At 38.4% G+C, this 20,912-nt stretch overlaps 1 protein-coding gene across 4 annotated transcripts in view; it reads left to right on the forward strand.

Moving 5' to 3' along the window:
- The window catches only part of fam126a (family with sequence similarity 126 member A), a 60,316-nt gene extending 43,749 nt beyond the window's left edge, over nucleotides 1-16,567 (forward strand). For 2 of the 4 annotated variants that reach the window (XM_048612737.1, XM_048612728.1), the window contains exon 12: nucleotides 14,019-16,511. In XM_048612737.1, the coding sequence (XP_048468694.1) occupies nucleotides 14,019-14,491 (473 nt within the window). In that variant the 3' untranslated portion in view covers nucleotides 14,492-16,511. Of the gene's footprint in view, nucleotides 1-9,733; nucleotides 10,015-14,018 lie in introns of those variants that run through there. The other 2 variants (XM_020525303.2, XM_048612743.1) reach the window with 2 other exon arrangements.
- The last annotated feature ends 4,345 nt before the right edge of the window (nucleotides 16,568-20,912 follow it).

Genomic DNA, 20,912 nt, shown 5'->3' on the forward strand with positions numbered 1-20,912 from the left:
TCCTTATTTCATACAAATTAAATTTGAAATTTTCATTTAAAAATGTGACTTCCAATTAACGTTTAATACTTTACCATGAACAAATTTTCCTCATGTAGGAAGGGCTCTTTATGATTTTACTTGGAAAGTAAGCATTTAATTTCCGATGCAAGGTACTGAATGAGCAGGTGGTTGTACAATAGTGGTAACATGACTGGACCAGTAACCCAGAGCCCCCAGCTAATGTTCTGGTGACATGGGTTTGAATGTTGTCATGGCAGATGATGAAATCTGAATTCATTTAAAAGATGGCCTAATGCAGCCATGTGCTCTCAATTAGCTTCAACACCCATCTGGTTCACTTGCGTCCTTCAGGAGATCTGCTATCATAACCTGATCCTGGTCTACATGTGACTCCAGAGCAATGTAGTTGACCTTGAAGTACCCTCTGGGTAATTGGGGATGAGCAATAAATGTTGGCGTAGCTAGTCACCTCCGCATTCCCTGAATCAACATTAAAAAAAATAGTGTGATGTAAAATGAAAGTGAATAAACCTGTTCCACACCAGGTACTTTCCAGAAATCTATTGCTCTAATTGATATGGGCATAGACCTGTGAATTGGCTGAGGAGATTCTGTTTCAAAGTGTGTAGCAGGAAGGTAAATGGGCCTCATGAGAATTATTTTCTCTTGATGCAGAAACACTTCCACTTACGATGATTTGTTTATCATGTATGTTTGGTTAAATGATTACTTGATTGGTCTGGAAACACTAAGCTTGAGTTTATAATTCCATCTTGGCACAGTTAAAGACCATCCGAGGACAAGATATGAAACTTCGGTTCCCCACTATATGGTGGACTTCTTAATACTCTGAGCATTAAGTAATTTCAGTGTTAACCATGTCCTAAACATAAATGTACAGAAACGTAGTATGGAATTTTCCATTCTGTGTAGAGCAGTGTGGGCATTCCTGTGAAATTTGGGAAAAACGGTGAGAATGATAAAATCAAATTCTTGACATCAAGTGAAAGGCTTCAATGCCTAGATGAGAATGTCACTTGTAAGTGACAAGAACCTATTTCCATGAATTTACACTGTTATTTGCTAATCTTATTTTATATGCAGTGCACAATTCTCTTGGTTAAGTTCCCAACTTAAGTCACCTGCTTCTTCAGGCCTCTCTCTACATGCTCGTTCACGAACGTCATGTGGCACGTTCCATAGACAGCCACTGTCTTTACTCTTTTGCTGATGGAATTCCGCATCGGCACAGCACAGTCCTCATTACGTTATGGCCCATCTCAGACTAACTCTTTTACTTCAGCACTTCACTTTGGAGCTCACCAGCACTTCAGTTCTGAAATGCTTCAACCAAGCTGCTCAATGTCCAGGAGTGGTCACCCATTTGTGCATTTGCTCAAGATGCATCTCCGGGCTCTCGGCTTGCTTTCTTAGCATTCAATCACTTTGCACTTGGACACCCCCAGCATTTCTGGCTTTCTGCTTGGGGTAGGTAGCTTCTTCTGTTTGCCAGCACTGAACAGTCAAGGCAAGGGACGTCTTGCTATAACAGCACAGTACTAGGTCAATGTCATACCTACTGATGTACCAGCAGCTTCCATGACAAAACGTTGCATGAGCTTAGCACAAATTGCTGTGGCAAAATGTTTTGGGGGAGTAGTCCTTCGTCAAGTGGATGAGAATTATGATCTGTTAAGGAGTGTGGCCCCACAAGTCATGGGCATTGTTTTGTCCCAGTCCAGGGTTGGTCATGGTCACTCAAGTCCTTGGTGTGATTGGGTCCAAGGATTCTTTCCTTTCCTGTCAAGGGATTTGGCTACAATCTGTCTGGCAAGTTAAACCTGACCCATCCAAGAAATACAGGTAAATTGGTCAGGAGCTGTAGAGATTGTCACTTCTTGGGCTGGGCCATGCTCTGCCAGGACTCCTCCACTCAATCTGCAGGTTGGGACCACGGTCAGCTGTGGGGATTTTGGCAGTAAATGTCAAGGGTGGGGTGTGGTTTATCTATGCTGTGCTGGGCAAAGTGGAAATTGGAGCCATAAGGCTGGAATAATGATTGTGAAGTAGGGACGCAAGTTCAAACGACAAGGTGGGATCAGATTTAGTATGGAAAGGTTTGAGTTACTGTGGAAGTGGGGTTTTCGTGTGACCCACTACTGGCTTCAATGGTGGGGGGAGAAGGGAGCAGTGGATAGTGATAGTGGGTATGGAAATTTGATAGGCCAGGGGCTATGGGGACATTTATCATTAAATAAAAGGGCTGAATTAGTCCTCAGACTTTTTTGTGTGAGAACGCCTTCTGTCTGGATGCCTGCAGGCCCACCCTGCCTCCTTGAGGGAAGAGACACCTGAAGTGAAGTTGAGGTCCCTTGTTGCTCTGTTGCCTTACTGCTGATGCTGGATAAAGTGATGGTGCTCTGCATGCATTTGTGATGGGCACTGAGCATTCTGCTGGATCTGGGTCCCTGTAGCAGCTACCTATCTGCATAGAGACATTCAAGCACCATGTTGGTGGTAACATTTGTGAACTCCTCCAATCTTAAATCGAGGTCTGCCAAGTCTGTGACATTGCATTTGGGCAAAGTTATTAAGGGCGATATGTTGTCAGGTGCTTGGTCTCCAGCAGTCCTCTGTTGCCAGCAACCTGGGGAATTTCCTCTTTGACCAGCTGCAGTGATATGTCTATGATGATGCTCACCAGATTGTGCTTCCTAGTCTAATCTCTAGAAACCGAATCCACTGAGGTAAGAGTCTGAACTGCTGAAGGGTGAAGGAGAAAAGCATTGCTTATTAATGCTTAGTGCGGTGACACCCTCTGAGGTGGAGAAGCTGCTGATGGGCTGAGAGACTGGTGCCTTAGTGTCAGAGGCTGTATGGATGCTGCTGGTGCCTGCAGAAGGGAACAGAGGGAATTTGTTGCACAACTGGGCCTAGAAACTTGAGCACGTTGTGTATATGTTCACCATGGTAAATGGGAGTGCATCACTGCTCAATGAAGCTTACTTCATTGCCTTGACTTTGGAGGTCTGCAACCTGCACATTGGGGGCTTTTGATCCTCTTCCACAATTTTAAGGATTTTTTCCCCAAGTAAGGGGTGATGGCATAAATGTCCGCCAGTCCTGATGTCAGTCTTTGCCCCATCAGCCCTATAGTGCAATGTTTTCTTTTAGCTAGAAGAGCTGTTTGTGATGGCGCAGGAGTGGGGCAGGTGAGGAAGTGCCTCCAGCGAGGTGAATAGGAAGTAGGCAGGATGGCTTAGTAGCTTGGGCAGATGATGTGCAAAAGTCATGAAAAGATGTTACATGTGTTAGTGAGAATGGTAAGCCACCCCTTTCAGTGGGAAGTGTGTGAAGTTTGAGGATTTGAGTGAAGTATGGAGAGAATATGGTGGTACTTACCCCTTGCAGAGTGCAAAAGGTCATTGATCTTACAGCATGGCTGTTTGGGGATACTGCTCTGATCCATGTGGCTATTGGTTCAACATTGGCAGCATTTGGTGCTGTGGTCCCCTTTCGTGAGGAAAGAAGATTGCCCTCTTCTTACAATATCTACCAGGATCTCCTCCATGGCTGAAACAGGATTGCCAACACCACCTTTTGGAATACTGGTCAAACTGCAAACTTTGGCAGTTTCTTGTTGTACATGATTTAATGTGGTGTACAGCTGGTGTTTAAATGTAGCATCCGTTGTGTGAATGCTAGGAGGCCCTGGCCAGGGAGAGCAATGCTGCAAGGAAAAGGATTTGTGTACCCAGGATTAATATTTAATAAGGTGAGCAGCAAAAGATTGCGTAAGAAGTTGCCATGGCCCTTAGAAGGAACCCCTTGTTGAAACTTGCCAAAAATGATACTTGGTCCAAAGTAAGGGAAAGTATGGCCCATAAACTCTGCACAAGGAACTTGTGCAATTAAAATGTTTCCTTTTCTTTATTTCAAAAATAAAGCCATCTAATTTACTTGCTCTGATCATCTAATGCCAACACCTATGATTTTGCAGTAACAAAATCAATATAGAAAAGAACTTCAGTCCTTTCATTTTGCTGGGTGAATTTAACCTTTTTTAGGTGTACTACAAGATATTGAATTCAGTAAAACATCTGCTATATTTATGGTAACAAAGTTTAAATGTGTGTAGTTGACTGGTGAAAGCTGCATTCCCTAGCAGCAAACTGGGGGAAGTGGCAAATGATGGTCAGCAGGTCAGTTGGTTATCCATTCTGTTGAGATTGAATGATGGATGGAGAAACAGCGAGAAGTCTTATTGTGAAGTATGGCAATCTGAATTTTGACTTGTTTTCACTCTCGTGCCTCTTTTATTTTCCAAAAGAAAGGCATTACCACTGTTATTGTCTTGGTAATTACATTAATACTGTTTACTGAATATACCCCCAAGAATTTAGTGGTCTATTTAAGTTGTTAGGAAGTGCGCTGCAATTTTAACTTGGCTTCTGTGCATATCGTTTGCTTATTCTGTTGCCCAATAGTGCAGGTGAATTGTTTTAACCAGCTGTGTCTTCTCCTGATAACCCTAATTGAAATATCTGCCATGACAGTAGGAAGAATTGTGGAACAAGGAAAATGTCAAATGCTCATGCATGTGCCTCAGGATTGCAACTAGGACCTGTTTTCCTGCCGCAAATATATAGTCACCCACTATTTTATCCAACGCCTCATTTAATTTACACTGATTTCTAGCTCTGAACCTAATTCTTTTTGGGTGATAAAGATGGAAGATTTTTGAACCTCAATCTTGCATTGAATAAATCATTTTATTTTGGCAAGTTTTTCAGTACATTTTGGTGATTGGTATTGTCTGGATATTTAGGAAAGGTGAACAAATTGGAAGTTAGAAGTTATAGGGCTCTTAGTATAATAGTAACTAACATTATACCGTTAATATGATAAAACTCTGGTCCAGACTGAATTGCATCTGTTTATATTAAGTTAGGTTAAGAAATCCGGTATTAAGTTTTTAATATATAACCTTCATTAGGAAAGGGAGGTGGGGTAGTTAATCTGATTAAATATGGAGATAGAACAAGTCTAAAGAATTAGATCAATTAACTTGTTAGTAGTGATAGGCAAGATGATGGGATCCTTCCTGACGTGTAATAAAAATGAAAGCATAAAATATTTAGTCATCACAGATTTCAAAAGGTTACATTTAACCAATGCTATAATTACTTCAAATAATTCAATAAAAGTAACCAAGAATAATGTATGTATTGGATTTTGGATTTTCAAAAGACCTCTTGAGATACTGCATAGTTGACTTCTGACCTGGATCAGAACACATGGAGTTGACACTCCTGACAAAATGGATGAGTGGGTACAAAGCATTAGCATAATGTATGAAGAAGTGTTTCATAAGGGTCAGTACTGAGAGAAGCAATTGTGGGATATTATTTAGTGACAAATGAATGAGCATGGCACAAGTCGAGGGATGATGAGCATCAGGAGGATGGTATGGTCAACTGTTATCAGTACAGCTTGTAAATATCTGAGCCCTAGTGCCCCTGATCCTTGTGGAACACCACTACAGTGTGTCAACACAATCCTTCAGTTGTCATGTTTCCTGTCCATTTAACCAATCTTCTGTCGATGCTAATGTGTAACCTCCAACTTCATGACCCTTCTGCCTCATTAAGGTTTTGTACGATTCCTTTTTTCTGAAAGTGTATTAAGATTTCTTTTAATAGTGGCTTCCTGGGTTTCCTCTGAGCCAAGGGATGACATAAGGAGAGTAGTTCACTATTCTCATGTCATTCCTTTACAATCAAGGCCACTCTTCTCCTTTTCCATTCTCTATCTTTTCAGAATGCTGAACCCCTGTAATATTTATTTCCCAATGTTGATCATGTTTGTAACCATAAGCTAGATTTTACAGGCTGTTGCCAGGTGCATTTGTTTTTGGTAGGGAGGTATATAAAATGGCCCACATGGCTAGCTCACCATTCACCCTGAGCTAACAGCTATAATGTGCTATGCGGGGGGGAGGTGGGGATTGAAATAGTTTTGCAGCCTGCCATATTTAAATAAAGGTCAATCAGGCATGTTAACAAGCCTATTGACCTGAATAATATAGTGCCCAGGCCATAAAATGGCTGCCATGGTTATTCAGCTAGGGAGTGGGCTAGCTGTTTTTAAAGGCTGACATGATCAAAGGCAGGAAGGTGGAGAAGCAGGGCTGGGGGGTGGTCACCCCAAGTGGGGGATGCTGTATATCCATCAGGGACATCAGCCAAGATGCTGTCCTCCTTGCATAGTGCCTGCCTTTTGAGGTAGGCATTCATGCCACTCCCATCATCAAATCAGCACCATCACCCACCAAAGGCTTTAGGGTCTCTCCCTGCTTTAAAACCCTGGGATCTGCTGCCCTTGAGGCAACCATGATCTTTGGACCTCTTCCAAAATACTGGCAGCCCTCCCCACCTGAGCACTGGTTAGGAGTGATGGAGATGCTGGCTAATCTGGGCAAGACTGGTTGGTAGAGGGCAGAGATCCTGCTATCACAGTTCAACCACCCACAGCACATTAGGGCTGAGGGCTGGGCTTTGGAAAGAGTGAGTTGGTTTCCATCCAAGTTTCCTTCTAGTGAAATGGGTGTAAGCATTTCGCCACCTGCCCCAAACCATCTCAAAATCCTGCCACATATCTCTGCAGTAGAGATTTAGTTTAAACCACATTACTTTTTTATTCACCAAGCTTGTCTTAATAGGCAATAACTTGCAATGAAGAGCTGTTAGTTGTCATCACTCTTTTTTTAAAAAAAAACACTCCTTATTTGCTATTACTGTTAATCTGTCCCTTCCTGTCTGCGTTTGAGCAACTGACTCAGTTTCTGGCACTGCAAGCACTTGTGTAGATATGGTTGTTCAGGAAAAGTATGCTTTTCCCAAACTCCCACACACTGCAGTAACAGCACGCCACCTCGCCAGTCATTGCTGTTTTAATCTTATTTGAGATAATTTATTCACTTATTTTTAATTTATTCAATTATTGTTCTATTAGTTGATTTGTCTAGTTTAAGTTACGAATTCAGTAAAGTTATAGCAACTTATGTGAAGTTACATGTGAACTTATTACACATTTTAAAACTTGAAGATTCAAAACTTTAATTTGGAAGGTTTAAATTCAAAATGTACTTGCTTTGGAAGTGTTTCTCAACTTCATGTAATAGAATGGAAGAAGTTTGCTCTTTTGTATTTCCTGTTGTTGTTTGTCATAATTTGGAGATTTTCTGTTTTATATCATAATCACTAACTTGATCAGAATTATTTTGTAGTCAACATTTTATTTGCCTTTAACTTAGTTTAGAAACAAAATTTCTAATAGTACGTGGAATGTATTATCCTCGAGCCTTGGGATTGAATTGTCTGCACTTTTAATTCTGATTTAAAAATTACAAGCTAATCTTCCTGTTGTATTGGGAAGAGAATCAGGAATTAATCGCCAGTTCTTAGAGTTCCCTCTATGGTACACCAATTGTGAAAATTGAACTTGAGTCTCAATGCCGTAAATGAGGACAGAACTTTAAATATGACCAAATGCAGTCTCAACATGTAAAATTAGCTCTTTACTGTAGAATGCTATCATCTTGCAATAAGCACAAGATATTACATATGTAGCAGATTAATTTAGCAGAATAACATTTGGCTGTAAAAATTTATTTCCAGGCAAAGATGGCTTAAAAATCTGCAGAATGCTGTGGAAAATTCTGTAGTGATTGTTGCAATCTATAGGTCAGTTTGCTGAATCCCAAAGAACAGTACAGCACAAGAACAGGCCTTTTGACCATCAAGACTGTGCTGGCACATGATGGTTTTCTAAACTAAAATTCTTTTGCCTGTGTGCAGTCCCTATCTATAACACCATAAGAAGCAGACAGAATTAGGGCATTCAGCTTATCAAATCAGCTCCTCCATTCAATCATGGCTGAAGTGTTTCTCGACCACATTCTCCTACCTTTTCCTCATAGATTCTTGATTAGTAAGGAAATCAAGAATCTATCTATCTCTGCCTTTTAAGACACTCCATGACTTGGCCTCCACAGGCCTCTGTGGTAATGAGTTACACAGATTAATCACCCTCTGGCTGAAGAAATCCCTCCTCATCTCCATTCTGAAGTATCATCCCTTCACTCTGACGCTGTGTTCTCGAGTCCAAGTCTCCCCTTCTAGTGGGAACATTGTCTCGACGTCCACTCTCTGTCCAGGCCTCTCAGTATTGTGTAAGTTTTTCAAAGAGATCCCTTCTCGTCCTTCTAAGCTCCATCACTTACAGAGTCCTACATTCCTGGTATCATTCTTGTAAACCTCCTCCGGACTTCCTCCAAGACCAGCACACCCTTAGATACAAGGCACAAAACTGTTCACAATATTCCAGATATGGTCTGACCAGCATCTTGTGCAGTCTCAACAATACATCCCTGCTTCTTGAATTCTAGCCCCCTTGAAATGAATGCAACATTGCATTTGCTACTGTAACTGCTAACTGAATCAGCATGTTAACCCTTAGACAATCCTTAACTAGGAGTCTTAAGTCCCTTTTGTGCTTCAGATTTCTGAAGCCTTTCCCCATTTAGAAAATAGTCTATGCCTCTATTCTTCCTACCAAGTTGTATAAACTCTCTTCCCCTCATTGGGTTCCATCTGCCAATCCTTTGCCCACTTTCATAGCCTGTCCAAGTCTTTCTGCAGCTTCCCTGCTTCCTCAACTTAACTTATCTTTGTCAGCTGCAAACTTAGCAACAAATCCCTCAGTTCCTTTGTCCTGATTTGGGATTGTATAATGTGTATAGTTGTGGACCCAACATGGACCTCTACAAAACTCCAGCAGTCACAGGCTGATAATCCTGAAAAAGACCCCTTTTATCCCTACTATACTTATCCCTCTATTCCCTGCCTAGTCATATCTGTCACGATGCCTCTTAAACGTTAGTATTGTATCTGCCTTCACCTACTCTGGCATCACGTTCCACATACTTACCACCTTTTTTTTTAAGAAAGGTTTGAACCTCAAGTAAGTACTTGACATAAAACTCTTGATTAGTCAGTTTAAACTTAATGTGGGCTCTTTATTGGGTAGAAACAGCAATTGTAGGGGTTCTTGTGGCACAATGGTACCATTCCTACCTTTTTGAGCCAGAAGACCACCTCCAGAGGTGTCAAAATGTCTGAATGGATTGATTTTAAAATAAAATCTACTCCTGTATACCTAACTCAACTTTATGATGTCAGTGTGCTCACTTGTCCAGATACTTGCTATTGTTCTATTATTGCATCAAAATGTGCATTTTTGCGCTGTGTGCTTTTCATGACCCCAGGATGTCCTAAAGTGCTTTACAGCCTATTTAATTTTTTTTTGGAAGAGTAATCACAAATTTATTTCAGTAAATAATTAGCCTAATCACTCTTCTAGTAAACTTTGGCCAGGCTGTAAGACGTGATGTGTTAACTTGTCTTCAACTGATATAAAGTAATCCAATCTTGTAACTCTTTGTGGTTATAAGAAATGCTTTAGTCTGTACTTGGGTAGGAGGGAAGAAAGGAGTATAAATTTACTATATCAATGTTTCATTTATATTTATTGAAGGTACAACTTCCCCTACATTCACTTTTACAAATACAGTATGTTCATTAGTCTGAGATCTCAAATTAAAATTTTGTCTTGTATTTTTCTGCTTTTGTCATTCAGCCATTATACATTTTGTCATTTTCAATCCTAGATATATCTTCAAACCATACTGACTCAGTCGAAACTCACAAGCTTCCTTTATCAGACTCTAATGTGACAAATGTGCAAGAAGATAAGCATGATAATGGGGAAAGAAGCAAAATACAAACAGAGAATGATGTTCAGCATTATCAGGGTATACAAGAACCAGCTTCAGATCCTAAAACAGATGGCAAAGAAATCAAGAGACAGAAATCTCTGAGGAAAAAGATGGAGGATGGAATACATGCCTCTAGCAGAGTCTAGTACTAGCTGAGTGCTCTATGCTAGCACCCAAAGGTATCTGCGAGTTGGGGTCAAAAACTGCATATTACTATATTCTGGAAATCCAAAAAGGAAATTTTAAATTGAATTGATGCTAAATGTAAAATCTTTTTAGTAATATGCCAACTACGCATGATCCACAGTTCTAACAATTAACAAAGATTGCATGTATCTAAACATTGCACTGAGAACTTGTCCATCAGAAAGTTTGCTTAACAACAATTCTGCAAGTATTGATTTTTAATTATTACATATAGCTGTTTAAAGGATGTTGAATGAGTATCTGACCCTCATTTAATATATTGACAATTCTTGAATAGAATTGCTCACAAATCAAAGTTTGTGCCAATAGACTATAAGTAATAACCACATGCATTCTAAAACTGGAAATAACAACTAACCATATGCACAGGCATGTAATGCAGTCTCCCTGAATAGGACGTTTTGTAACAACTAATGTAGTGTTAACCAGCTAAACTTGCACAATAGATATCTAGAGAATTTTAGTTTTATCTCCTTTCATAAAATGTATGTTTAAAATACATTTATGACAATGGTAATGCGAACATGAACTTAAACTATTGAATAGAATTGTTGGTTGAAGTGTTCACAAGATTCTCTCAATAGTGACCAATGCACATTACTTTCACATGCAATATCGTATGTCTCTCTAGTATTCCAGAGAAGCATATTCAATTGTGTTTTTCCTTCCATTATCAAGTATGTGGTAACAAATTTTTAGTTCACTCCATTCTAGATTATATTCAACATTTGTAAATGCAGGAAACAAATGACATGAAGATTGACTGACTGGGTGGATGACAGTGGGAGAAGGTATAGGTTACAAAACTCAGTGAACAGACTGATCAGATGGTCAGAGGGAATCTAACCCTGAAAATGTAAGGTGTTGCACTTTGGCAGAGATATCAAGACCAGGGAGTAGTCAGAATGGCAGGACACTAGGAAGCTCAGGAACAGAGGGACCTTGGGGTATTTGTCCACTGATCCCTGAAGGTGGCAGAGCAGGTTAATGGGGTAGTTAAAGGCAAGTGCCCTGCATGCCTTATCAGTCATGGCATAGATTATAAGAGCAGGGAGGTTATGTTGGTTTTGTAAGTTTAACTTTGGTTAGGCTACAACTTGAGTACTGTGTGCAGTTCTGGACACTGCACTCAAAGGAGGATATGTTTGAACTGGAGGGAAGTAGAGGAGATTCACCCAGGATCTGGCATTTCAGTTATGAAGAGGCTGGATAAGCTCAGGTTGTCTTCGGAGCAGATAAGATTGAAGCGGGATCTGACAAATGTATAAGACTGAGGGTACTGACAGGATGAATAGAAAGCAGCTGTTGCCGTTAAAGGGTCAATACCAAGGGGCACACCAAGGTGAAAGGCAGGAGGTTTAGAGGGCATTAGAGGATTTTTTTCACCCAAAAGTTGGTGGCAATCTAGAATGCACTGCAGGGGAGAATAGTTGAGGTGGGTAACTTCTCACCCAATAATTTTTTTCAAGTTTCGTAACATTCGTGGCTATGGCCAAGGGCTGAAAAGTGGGACTTGTGTAGATTGACTGACTACTTCTGGTAATACAGACCTGATTGGCTGAAGGACTGCTTGTGTACTGTATGATTCTATGAAATGCTATCAGTTAAGCTCCTCAGGGCATCAGTGGTACATTTTTGGAATTGAGAAAGTCTTTTAATTATAATATTGATCAGTCTTTTGGAGTTTATGTATCAAATTTGCCTTTGTACATAGACTCAGTTTTTAATCTGCTACTGTAGTGATGAAATATCAACCTTTGAATCAACTAAACCACAAAACATCTGACTTGAAGGTGAGTAGCACTACCAATTAAGCATGTAGTTCCTGCCAATTTTTCTTCGCTGTTTACAATCTTACCTTGGGCAATATTCAGGACTATCCTACCTCTACTAAAGTTTTTAGTATACCTTGAGTAGAGAAAGGAGGACCAAGGTAATGATTCTCATGATCTCTAGTTCCATTTCTAAAATAAAAAAAGTTTTAATTTATCCTAAATTTTCATCTTGCCATTTAGGTTGAGTCTATCATCATTGAATTTAGATAGTTGTGTTGCAAATCTTTTCATTTTTGTTCTCTTCTGGGTAAAGATATTGGTCTTAGTTTTTGGTGCCAAACATCATAACCAATTTGGGAAGACCAAGTAAAATTGAGTGCTGTTTGTCATTTCAAGTGCAAATGCATTTTGTCTTCCACATGCTACTGCTAAACATTTAAATATGCTTTCAATCTTTTTGCACTTAGCACTTCCCTACAATTCCACTTTACACAGCAAAACAGTAAATCTTTAGCTCTTGCTTACACTGCTAAAAAGTTTGTTTTTGCTACTACCCTAAATTTGAACACAAACTTAAACAATTATTCATAGTATGCTTTAATGGTGGTTTTATTTCCTTTTGCATCCTGTCTGTTACAAGGAAAAATTTTCCTGTCCCTTGGCTGGCCAGTTCAGAGACCGAGGGAAGTAGTTAAAATGCCAGCGAGCTGTATTTGAAAGGAATCACTGATGTCGTCCCACTGGGCCGTTTTACCAGAAGCTAGAGTAGCAGTAGCTCAGCTACTTGCTGACTGGTGGCCAGTTGAAAGGTCCAATCGAGGGCCTACAAGGGCACTGGCACTTTGGTGCAATGACCTGGTGCTGTGCCGAGAGTCCAGCTACATGGAAGTGGCTTTCCGCGAGTGGGAAAAAAGTGTGGAAAGGCCTCCTGGCTCAAGGAGGGGCCTGTGGAATCAAAAGTATTTCCCCTAAGCCCCAATGCTACCACTAAAAGATTGTTTCCTTCCCTACCGAGTACCAGTGGGGAAAAAATCCAATTGCCCTATGCAGTCACCTTTTAACGTGACAGCCCTTTTTTAAGCCTGCAGTATGCAGTGGCTACCATCCTGCCTATTTTGGCTCAGAGGGATTTGTCATTGTCTAAATCTTTCTCCAAGCTAGAGAAAGTGAGACTATGCAGAGAAAATATTTAATATGAAGTACTTGAGTTACTATTCCTTTCCTTCCTGTTCTCCAAACGTAGCCCTGTGTGATTTAAGATAAATTTGAGGAGATTTCTTCAGAATTCTTTCTTGGCTGGAAATGAGATAAGAAGTGCAATCATGTGGAACTCCCATTTAAAGTTTGGTTCCAACACTTTAATGTGGCCTACAATAAGGTGATTACCATTAATCTTGAGTAAATGGTGTCCTTATACAACTGAAGCTGCTTTTCCGTTACTCAAATGTAAGTATAGCAGGCTCACAATGCTATGACGATGTGCTAATACAACTGTGGTATGCTGAGAGGCCAAATACTTGATGGCTTCTCCTGTGAGAGTGAGCAAACAGTAACGATATCCTCTGGAATTGCTGAGTTTTCAGAACTGTTTCCTTCTGGGTATCCGAAATGGTTTGCCTGCTCAACTTCCTTTTTAGAGAATAGGGAAGGTGATCGGGGAAAATAAGAGAAACTGTCTCTTCTCCCTTCTAACCTGGGTCACATTGTCTTGTATACCAGTTGATATAAATTAGTCAATGGCCATGAGTTTAAGCTAATCTTACTGGGAATTGTTCAGGTTGGGCTTTCGTTTTCAGTGATCATATTTCATAGTTGATGTCTAGATGTAGTGTAAAATGGGTTTTCGACCAATGCCTGTTCTGTGCTCACTAAGCAAGTGGGAATAAATTTGGGAAAATTTCAAATAATGAGCATGCGTATTAGTATTTCATTTCTAAATTGACTATTGATCTTTGTGTACCTCCAACAAATTACATCTAATCTTTCACATTTTCAAGTTGTCTCTTTTAGGAATCAAATGTTTTTTAAAAAAAAATTGTATAAATGGTTACAAATTTCCTTTTTTTTTTTAAAGCTGTCAGAAGTCATTCCTTCTACCAGTTTAAAATTTAAACTATAATTGTCAGGATGGAGAGTTGAAATGGGTGAAGATTGATCATGAATTAGGATTTTTTTTCATCTTTTTCTTTTACCAGAACTAACTGATTTACAAGCCCAGGAGGATCTTACAGACATTTCTGAAGTGGATGAAGGATTTATTCCCAAGGCTTCTAATGCAAGCAATATAACCACTAATACAAGCAGCAAGACATCTGCTGGGAAAAGTCAAATGAAATCATCAAGCAGCAAACCCCATAAAGAAATGGTGGACGAGACATGCCGGGAACATTCTGCTCGTAAGCAATCTCGAAGAGCTGTGAGTGAGAATCTAGAACTCTTGGCCATGAAGAGACTAACTCTGACTAGTAGTCAATCTCTGCCTAAGCCAGGAAGCCACAATCACTTGGCTAGCACTGCTACGACCCACTTCAGTAAATCCTTTGAGCACGTTAGTGGAGTTTATATTGGAAGTAGTCCAGCTGGTGCCACAAGTAGGAATTCTGAAGAATCCAACCGATTCTCTGCTTGTAGCCTTCAAGATGACAGACTTGCACTTGTGCCTGATTGAGACCTTCAAGCTTCCATCTCTCAACACCAGAAGCATCACTACTCACCTGGTTTTAATGTTCATCTCTTGACAGCTATGTAACTTTGCAAAATGGATATTAAAGAAAAGCTTCTATTTTTTTGTATAATTTGATTTGTCAAATGCGAAACTGTATTTTTACACAGTATAAATTGAGGTTTGAACCTTTTCTTAATGTGCCTGTAAAAACTAAGTGTTAATCAAACAGCAATGAAAGGGATGGGGCATTACTTTTTGAGTCCTTTTCTCTTGATGTGCATGCTCATTTATTTTCATCTAACTCAATTTTTAAAAATTATTTTATGATCACTAACTACAACAGTATTCCCATTTGAAGGAGCATGCATTACATGTTCCTATGTATTACTTGTTTCTGTTTTGACCTGTCTTGCTTTTTGTGACTGAGAATTTATTTTATTAGATATTTCTGCCACGTTCAAGGAAGTTGTATTTTGAGAGATTTGTTATAATGTAAGCAATTTTGAATTTAAGGTAATTAAATGTAGAATATGGGTATTAACTTAGCTGAACTGGATTATGTATCATCTTATGTCTAAATTGTATATATGCATACAAATCCATATCTCCACTTTTCAAAGGTATCATTATAAACTCATTCTACTTTTCAACAGTAAACGCATTTTTAATTTAACATTACATTAACCATTACAGAAATTACCCACAACTTTGATAAACCAGAAATTGAAAATGCTCTTGTGATACGAAGAGGTAGACTTGAGGGTTGTGCAAAATCATTCACTATCGTGGATCATGCTGCCACTGTAGCACTTTTGAGCAGAAATGTTCTATTGAACAGTTTATAAACTCTTAAACATCTTTTAAGTTGTCGATTTATTGTGAAGCACATCTAAATTTTAGATGTGATTGCCTAGTTAAATACATGGAAGAATAAACTTGAATTAAAATTACTTGTTACAGGACGATTGGGCATTTTTAGGTTTGTACAAATTATTTGGTTATGATTTCTCAATTCCTTAACTTTTTGTCAGATAACAACTTGCATTTACTGTGTAAAGAAAGCCATTGTTAAAGTGGATTTTTAAAGTTTGTATTTTCCTGAAGCATTAAGCCTTGCTGGTTTGTATTGTTTTTGGCAGCTAAATTGTGCATTTTGTTCAAAATGTTAAATGTTACTTAATTGTATTTCAACTTCTACATGTGCATTTCTGTTTTGCTGGATCACTAGAACTCCGTAAGAACAGGAAATTGGGGTTTTACTTTCCTCTTGCCTGGTTAAGGCAAATCTTTAGTGCCTAGATTAAGAAGCAGACAAGGATCAAACTTCAGACTTACCTGGTCTGTATGGCTTTGTTCCAAAAAAATTCTTAAACTGAATCATGTAATGTCCACATGATGCTTTTTAGTGTGGAATAGCATGAACAATTAATTCATGACTTTTTAAAATCACTTGTATGGAGAGCTAAATAGAATGAAGAAATATAATAGTTGGTTTCATTACTATTTGATTAGTTGATACTCCATATTTTATACCAGTGAGTTCATTCAAAGAGCTTGACTATTGCTGCAATGTGCTCCACATTGTTATTTTATAGAGTTTTTAACATAGCACTTTATTTTAGATTTATTCCTTTAGCATTTGCAATTGAAACCAAATGAAAAGGCCATGAGCATTCTATAAATGAGGTCTGAATTAAAAGGTGAATTGATTCAATTATATAAACGTGCTGTTAAATAGCATAGTAAAATATGATGTCATCTTGAATATTTTAGACGTGCATTGTTAACCAGTCATTTTCTTTGTATTAGTGTTTGTTTATCAAAGGGATAGATCGTAGGCATACTGCTTTTGCTACCCTTCTAGATTTTGTATATTTGTCTTGACTAGAAATGTTTACTTTTGTATTAATGCTGACTTTAGGATTTCAGAAATGAAATGTATTTGTAACTATCTTAATTGTACTGTCTACATTTAATCAGCAATTGGTGTTCTGCATTAAAAAAAACTGTGGATGCTGTAAATCAAACTTCTGATTTTTTTTTTTGTTCTGTTACTTGTCTTGAATAAAATTTTAAAATATTGACATTTATTAGTCATCCTAGTAGTAATATAAATTGGGTAAAGAACTAAAAGGTGTAATTGTCCTAATCTCAGTTTTATCAACTTCATAAACATAGATCATGGAATTGACTTCCACAGCACTTCTTGTTTCAGTGCTTCAGATGACCCAGTGGCACTGGCCATGGTCCGAGTATAGGCCATTGTAGAATCCTAATCTGGGAAGGGTGCTAGTGTCCAGGTACCAGAAGCAGGCTGCCGTGATGACGCTCAGTTGTTCTAACTCATCTGTTGCTGATTCAACAAATGTTAGTCTTGCATATGCATTGTGGATGATTTAACACTGGTGCTGAACACATTGAGCAACAATGAATTGCCACATTAGCACTATTGAAAAAACCAGCCCCAACCTGAAGTTGAGCTGCTTGTAACGTATTTCTACTTGGGCAAAGCTAGTAGAAGAACTGGTGTGTTTTTTTTTTGAGAAATGTTGCCTAAAAATAAAGGCAAAAGGATTTGGTGACTGGTATAGGGGCTGTGGTTACAGTTGTCAAGAATGTTATGGCTTAATGGTTGGGATAGAGTGCCATTACCAATCCTCCTTTCCATACTGGATCTAAGGGCCTGTTTGGTTAAGTGGTAAGGCACTTGTCTAACAGGAGGTGGATTATTGCTAGCCAGCCTAACCAGTACCTATTGCAGAGATTGTCAGGAAGAATACTTCATCCAATTTTTTTTTCTTTTGGTGCATGGGCTTCCAAGGTCAGTGTGTGGCAGTGATTCCCAAAATTGGAAGTCCATTTGTCAGTATGAAGATTTAAATGCGAGCAAGCTTGGAAGTTGGGGAACAGTAGTCAGGAGCCAGATATGATGCATCTCACCCCGTTGGGATCTCGAACTAAATGCCTGATTCTGCACCTAAGACACTCTCTCAATCACCATCACTTTTTTTTTTTTTAAAAATTACGTTTATCACTTATGATCTTTCCTGATATACCAAGCCTTTGACTTCTCAAATCAGGTGGACTGAAGGTTCTCTCCTGGAGTTGGTTGATCATTTTTTGGCTTGAGGACTGTTGACCTTGGACCAAACTTAATTGGTTTTTAAACCATTACCATCAAAACATTTCTTACTAGTTTGTCTGTCAAATATCAGTTGATTGTTCCACAATGAGATAAGGTTCAGCTGTATGGACAAATGTGTCACTTTCAGTCTATCTGGGTAAGCTAGCTCGATGTTCAAATCTGTGGCCCATTGCATCTGGTAATCCATATTAGCGATCCCATGTGTTAAAGAGCATTTCATGCAAGTCCTTGATAAGTACCATTACTGTTCCACTTTCTACCACTACTTTTTCTTGTGCAGAAATGCTTCCTAACGTTGCTCCTAAAACGTCAACCTTTTTAGATATTTCTATCATGACCCCTGCTAATGGTCTGCAACATCCTAACCAGTGAGCGTAGGATGATTTCTCTGTCATTTTCCCTTCAAGTCCTTGATGTTTTTGATGCAGTCACCCCTTTACGCACTTCCAGGAGTACAAACCTAATTTGCACAATCACTATTCATAATTTAACTCTTGCAATCCAGGTGTCATTCTGGTAAATATTTGCTGTACTCCTAGAACAAGCCCTGGTTATAGCTACTATCTGAAGCAGGATGGCTACCTCTTTGTACTCCCTCCTTTTGAATATGAATATCAGCACTTGATTAGCATTTTTGATTACCATCCTTTGCATAGATTAAAATATGGAAATAGAAATTTGGAACTGACTTCTGCAAACAGCAATTGATGAACAATAATTGTTCTTTCAAGCGGTTTGTTGAACCATATTTGTTTATCAAAATTAGATAAAAGCAGATGTATGGTGTTGGACTGCAAAAGGAAAGGAGAGAGACAGACAGAGTCTTCACATGAAGGCTTGGGAGGTGAAAGAAAAAGGCAATAATGCAGTGTAGAGATATGGGTAATGATAACCAAGGTGTGACAGGAAGGCTTGGAGCCTACATGCATACGAATGCATCAGAAAATAGGGTCTGAGTAGGAAAAATTATTGTAAAAAGGTAGAATTAATATTTTTAAATACTTGAGCATTTTTAACAAAAGTGACTAAGCATGAATAGAATGCTGTTATATATGATCACAAGACTGGGATCTGGCTATTTAAAGGAATTTGCCATTTGGAAAGGAGAAGATGAAAGGAGGTGTTGTAGCTTGATCAATAAAAGGTGAGATCAGTATGGTTATGAGAGCGATCTTGGTCTGGAGGATCAAGACATCCTGTAATTTTGGGTGGAGATAAGAAATAGTAAGGGAAACAAGTCACTAGTAGGGGGTATATTATAGGCCCCTTAACAGCTGATGAAGTAGTACTGAATTTCAATAAAGTAATAATGAAGACTTGCTCATTTAAAAAATTACTAATCATGGACAATTCTAATTTTGTAGAATGGATGAATCAAATTAGCAAAGGTATCGCGAAGGATAAGTTTGCAATGTAATCTGGATGGTTTGCTTTTTTCTCTAAGAAAATTGGTTCCAGAATGAATTCGTAGAACATGTTATTTTAGAGATAAATCATTAGTCAGCATGCATACCACACATTCATACAAGATATTTGTAGAGACTGTATACTTTAGGAAAAGAAATCTCTATCCTTCCTTACTCTTGGAAAGCCTGGGTCATGCATTTAAACTATACAAATTCAAACTAAAATAACGCAAGTCCTTTTACTGTTACGTAAACCCCTGTCATGTAACTCTGCAATCTCGAATATAAATATAGCCATCACTTTAATTCTATCTGAACAACTAAGTTAGGAATTATTCTTGCAACTCTCACCCAAACCTCTAGCAAGACCTCTATTTCAGTGGGTCAAAACTCTGCAGTAGTACAGCTGATGTAATCTATCTGGGACCTGTATAAGAACAGAATTTTGTCTTTTTTACTGAAGATTCTACAATATAAACCAATATCAATTGCTTTGATTATGGTTCCCATCTGACAGTCATGAGACTGAACTAGTCCGTACATCATGATATCTCGGATATTTTCAAAATTTTCCCTGAATGTTGCGTGCATTATGTTGGTCCTGTCTACATACATCACACTGTATTAACAATTGCCTGACCTATTCACCAAGTGCAGAATCTGTGATCTTCTTTAAGCACTTACAGAAGATGCCTATAATCAAAGTCATTCTGAGCTCAAAGATGAAAATTTTTCATCTCGAAACCAAATATTTGGCAAATTGTTAACTGCCTGATAGAATGCCCAAATTGAAAACATTTGTTCAATGAGTAAATTTTCATGTAACACATAATGCCCAGGTGAGGAGGGATGAAGTGGCCCCCCTCTCTTTAACCTTCTTGGTTGGTGCAACCAGTATTTTTTAGTTCATTTTAGCACTTAGACATATCACATTTCAATTAAAGCATAGTTTACTCAATAATCCTAATGAGCCATTGCAAAGTTTTCTGGAGTGAAAGAAAGATTAATTTTATTACCTACTATCCCTGAGAAAAATAATGAAACACATACCACCATTATAAAACTTAAAAAGGGGAGTGTATCTATTACAAATCAGAAGATAACAAATATAAAGCTTTAAAAAAGTTCTGTTGTAATTGAACTGGAAGCCATGGTTGTTAGTTGACATCTTGCATTCTCAGCAGGAGTGAAATTTGTTGAATCCATGAAGACTGTGAATGTATATTTTTCCAGTTTGGTTTATCACTGTTTAAGATGTTTTCTAGTCCTTGCTATTACCAGTCCATTTTCTTTTTCCTTTGCCTAAAAGTTGTTTGTCAGAAATACAGTTCACTTCTGCATTCCCATGTCTGGTATCACTGGTTTTTTCAAGCTGGATAATCAGGTGATTTTAATCCCAAAACGTGAAACTTACAGAAAGGTACAAATCAAAAATAAGAGCTGAGACTTTCTTCACGCTTAACGTGAGTTTGTGTCTTTTGATAAAATGTTAATTTCAGCTCTGACTGTCTTTGTTTATTTCACATTGGTTTCCTGAGCTTGGATGGACCTCATCAGATGATCACTGTGGTCATCTTAAGTCAGTATTTTCTCTCTTCATTCAAGATTATTTATAGTCCCTGAATGTTTTGGGTATCAAAATCATGATGGAAGTTGAAAATTGATAGTCCATATTTTACCTCTATTATGACTATCAATAAGTTCAAAATTAAAAATAAACCTAATTCTTCTGTTACATTCTGTGCTGTTATCCATTCTATAATTTTGTCACTGATGTCATATCTAAAAGAAAACTCAATTGAAGATTTGTAGAATTAGTTATTTTTTGCCCCTAGCTATTTCTTTAAGAAAAGCTTTTAGTGGCACATGCAGA

This window comes from Rhincodon typus, chromosome 2, assembly GCF_021869965.1.
Source record: "Rhincodon typus isolate 14 chromosome 2, sRhiTyp1.1, whole genome shotgun sequence".
Classification (NCBI taxonomy): domain Eukaryota; kingdom Metazoa; phylum Chordata; class Chondrichthyes; order Orectolobiformes; family Rhincodontidae; genus Rhincodon; species Rhincodon typus.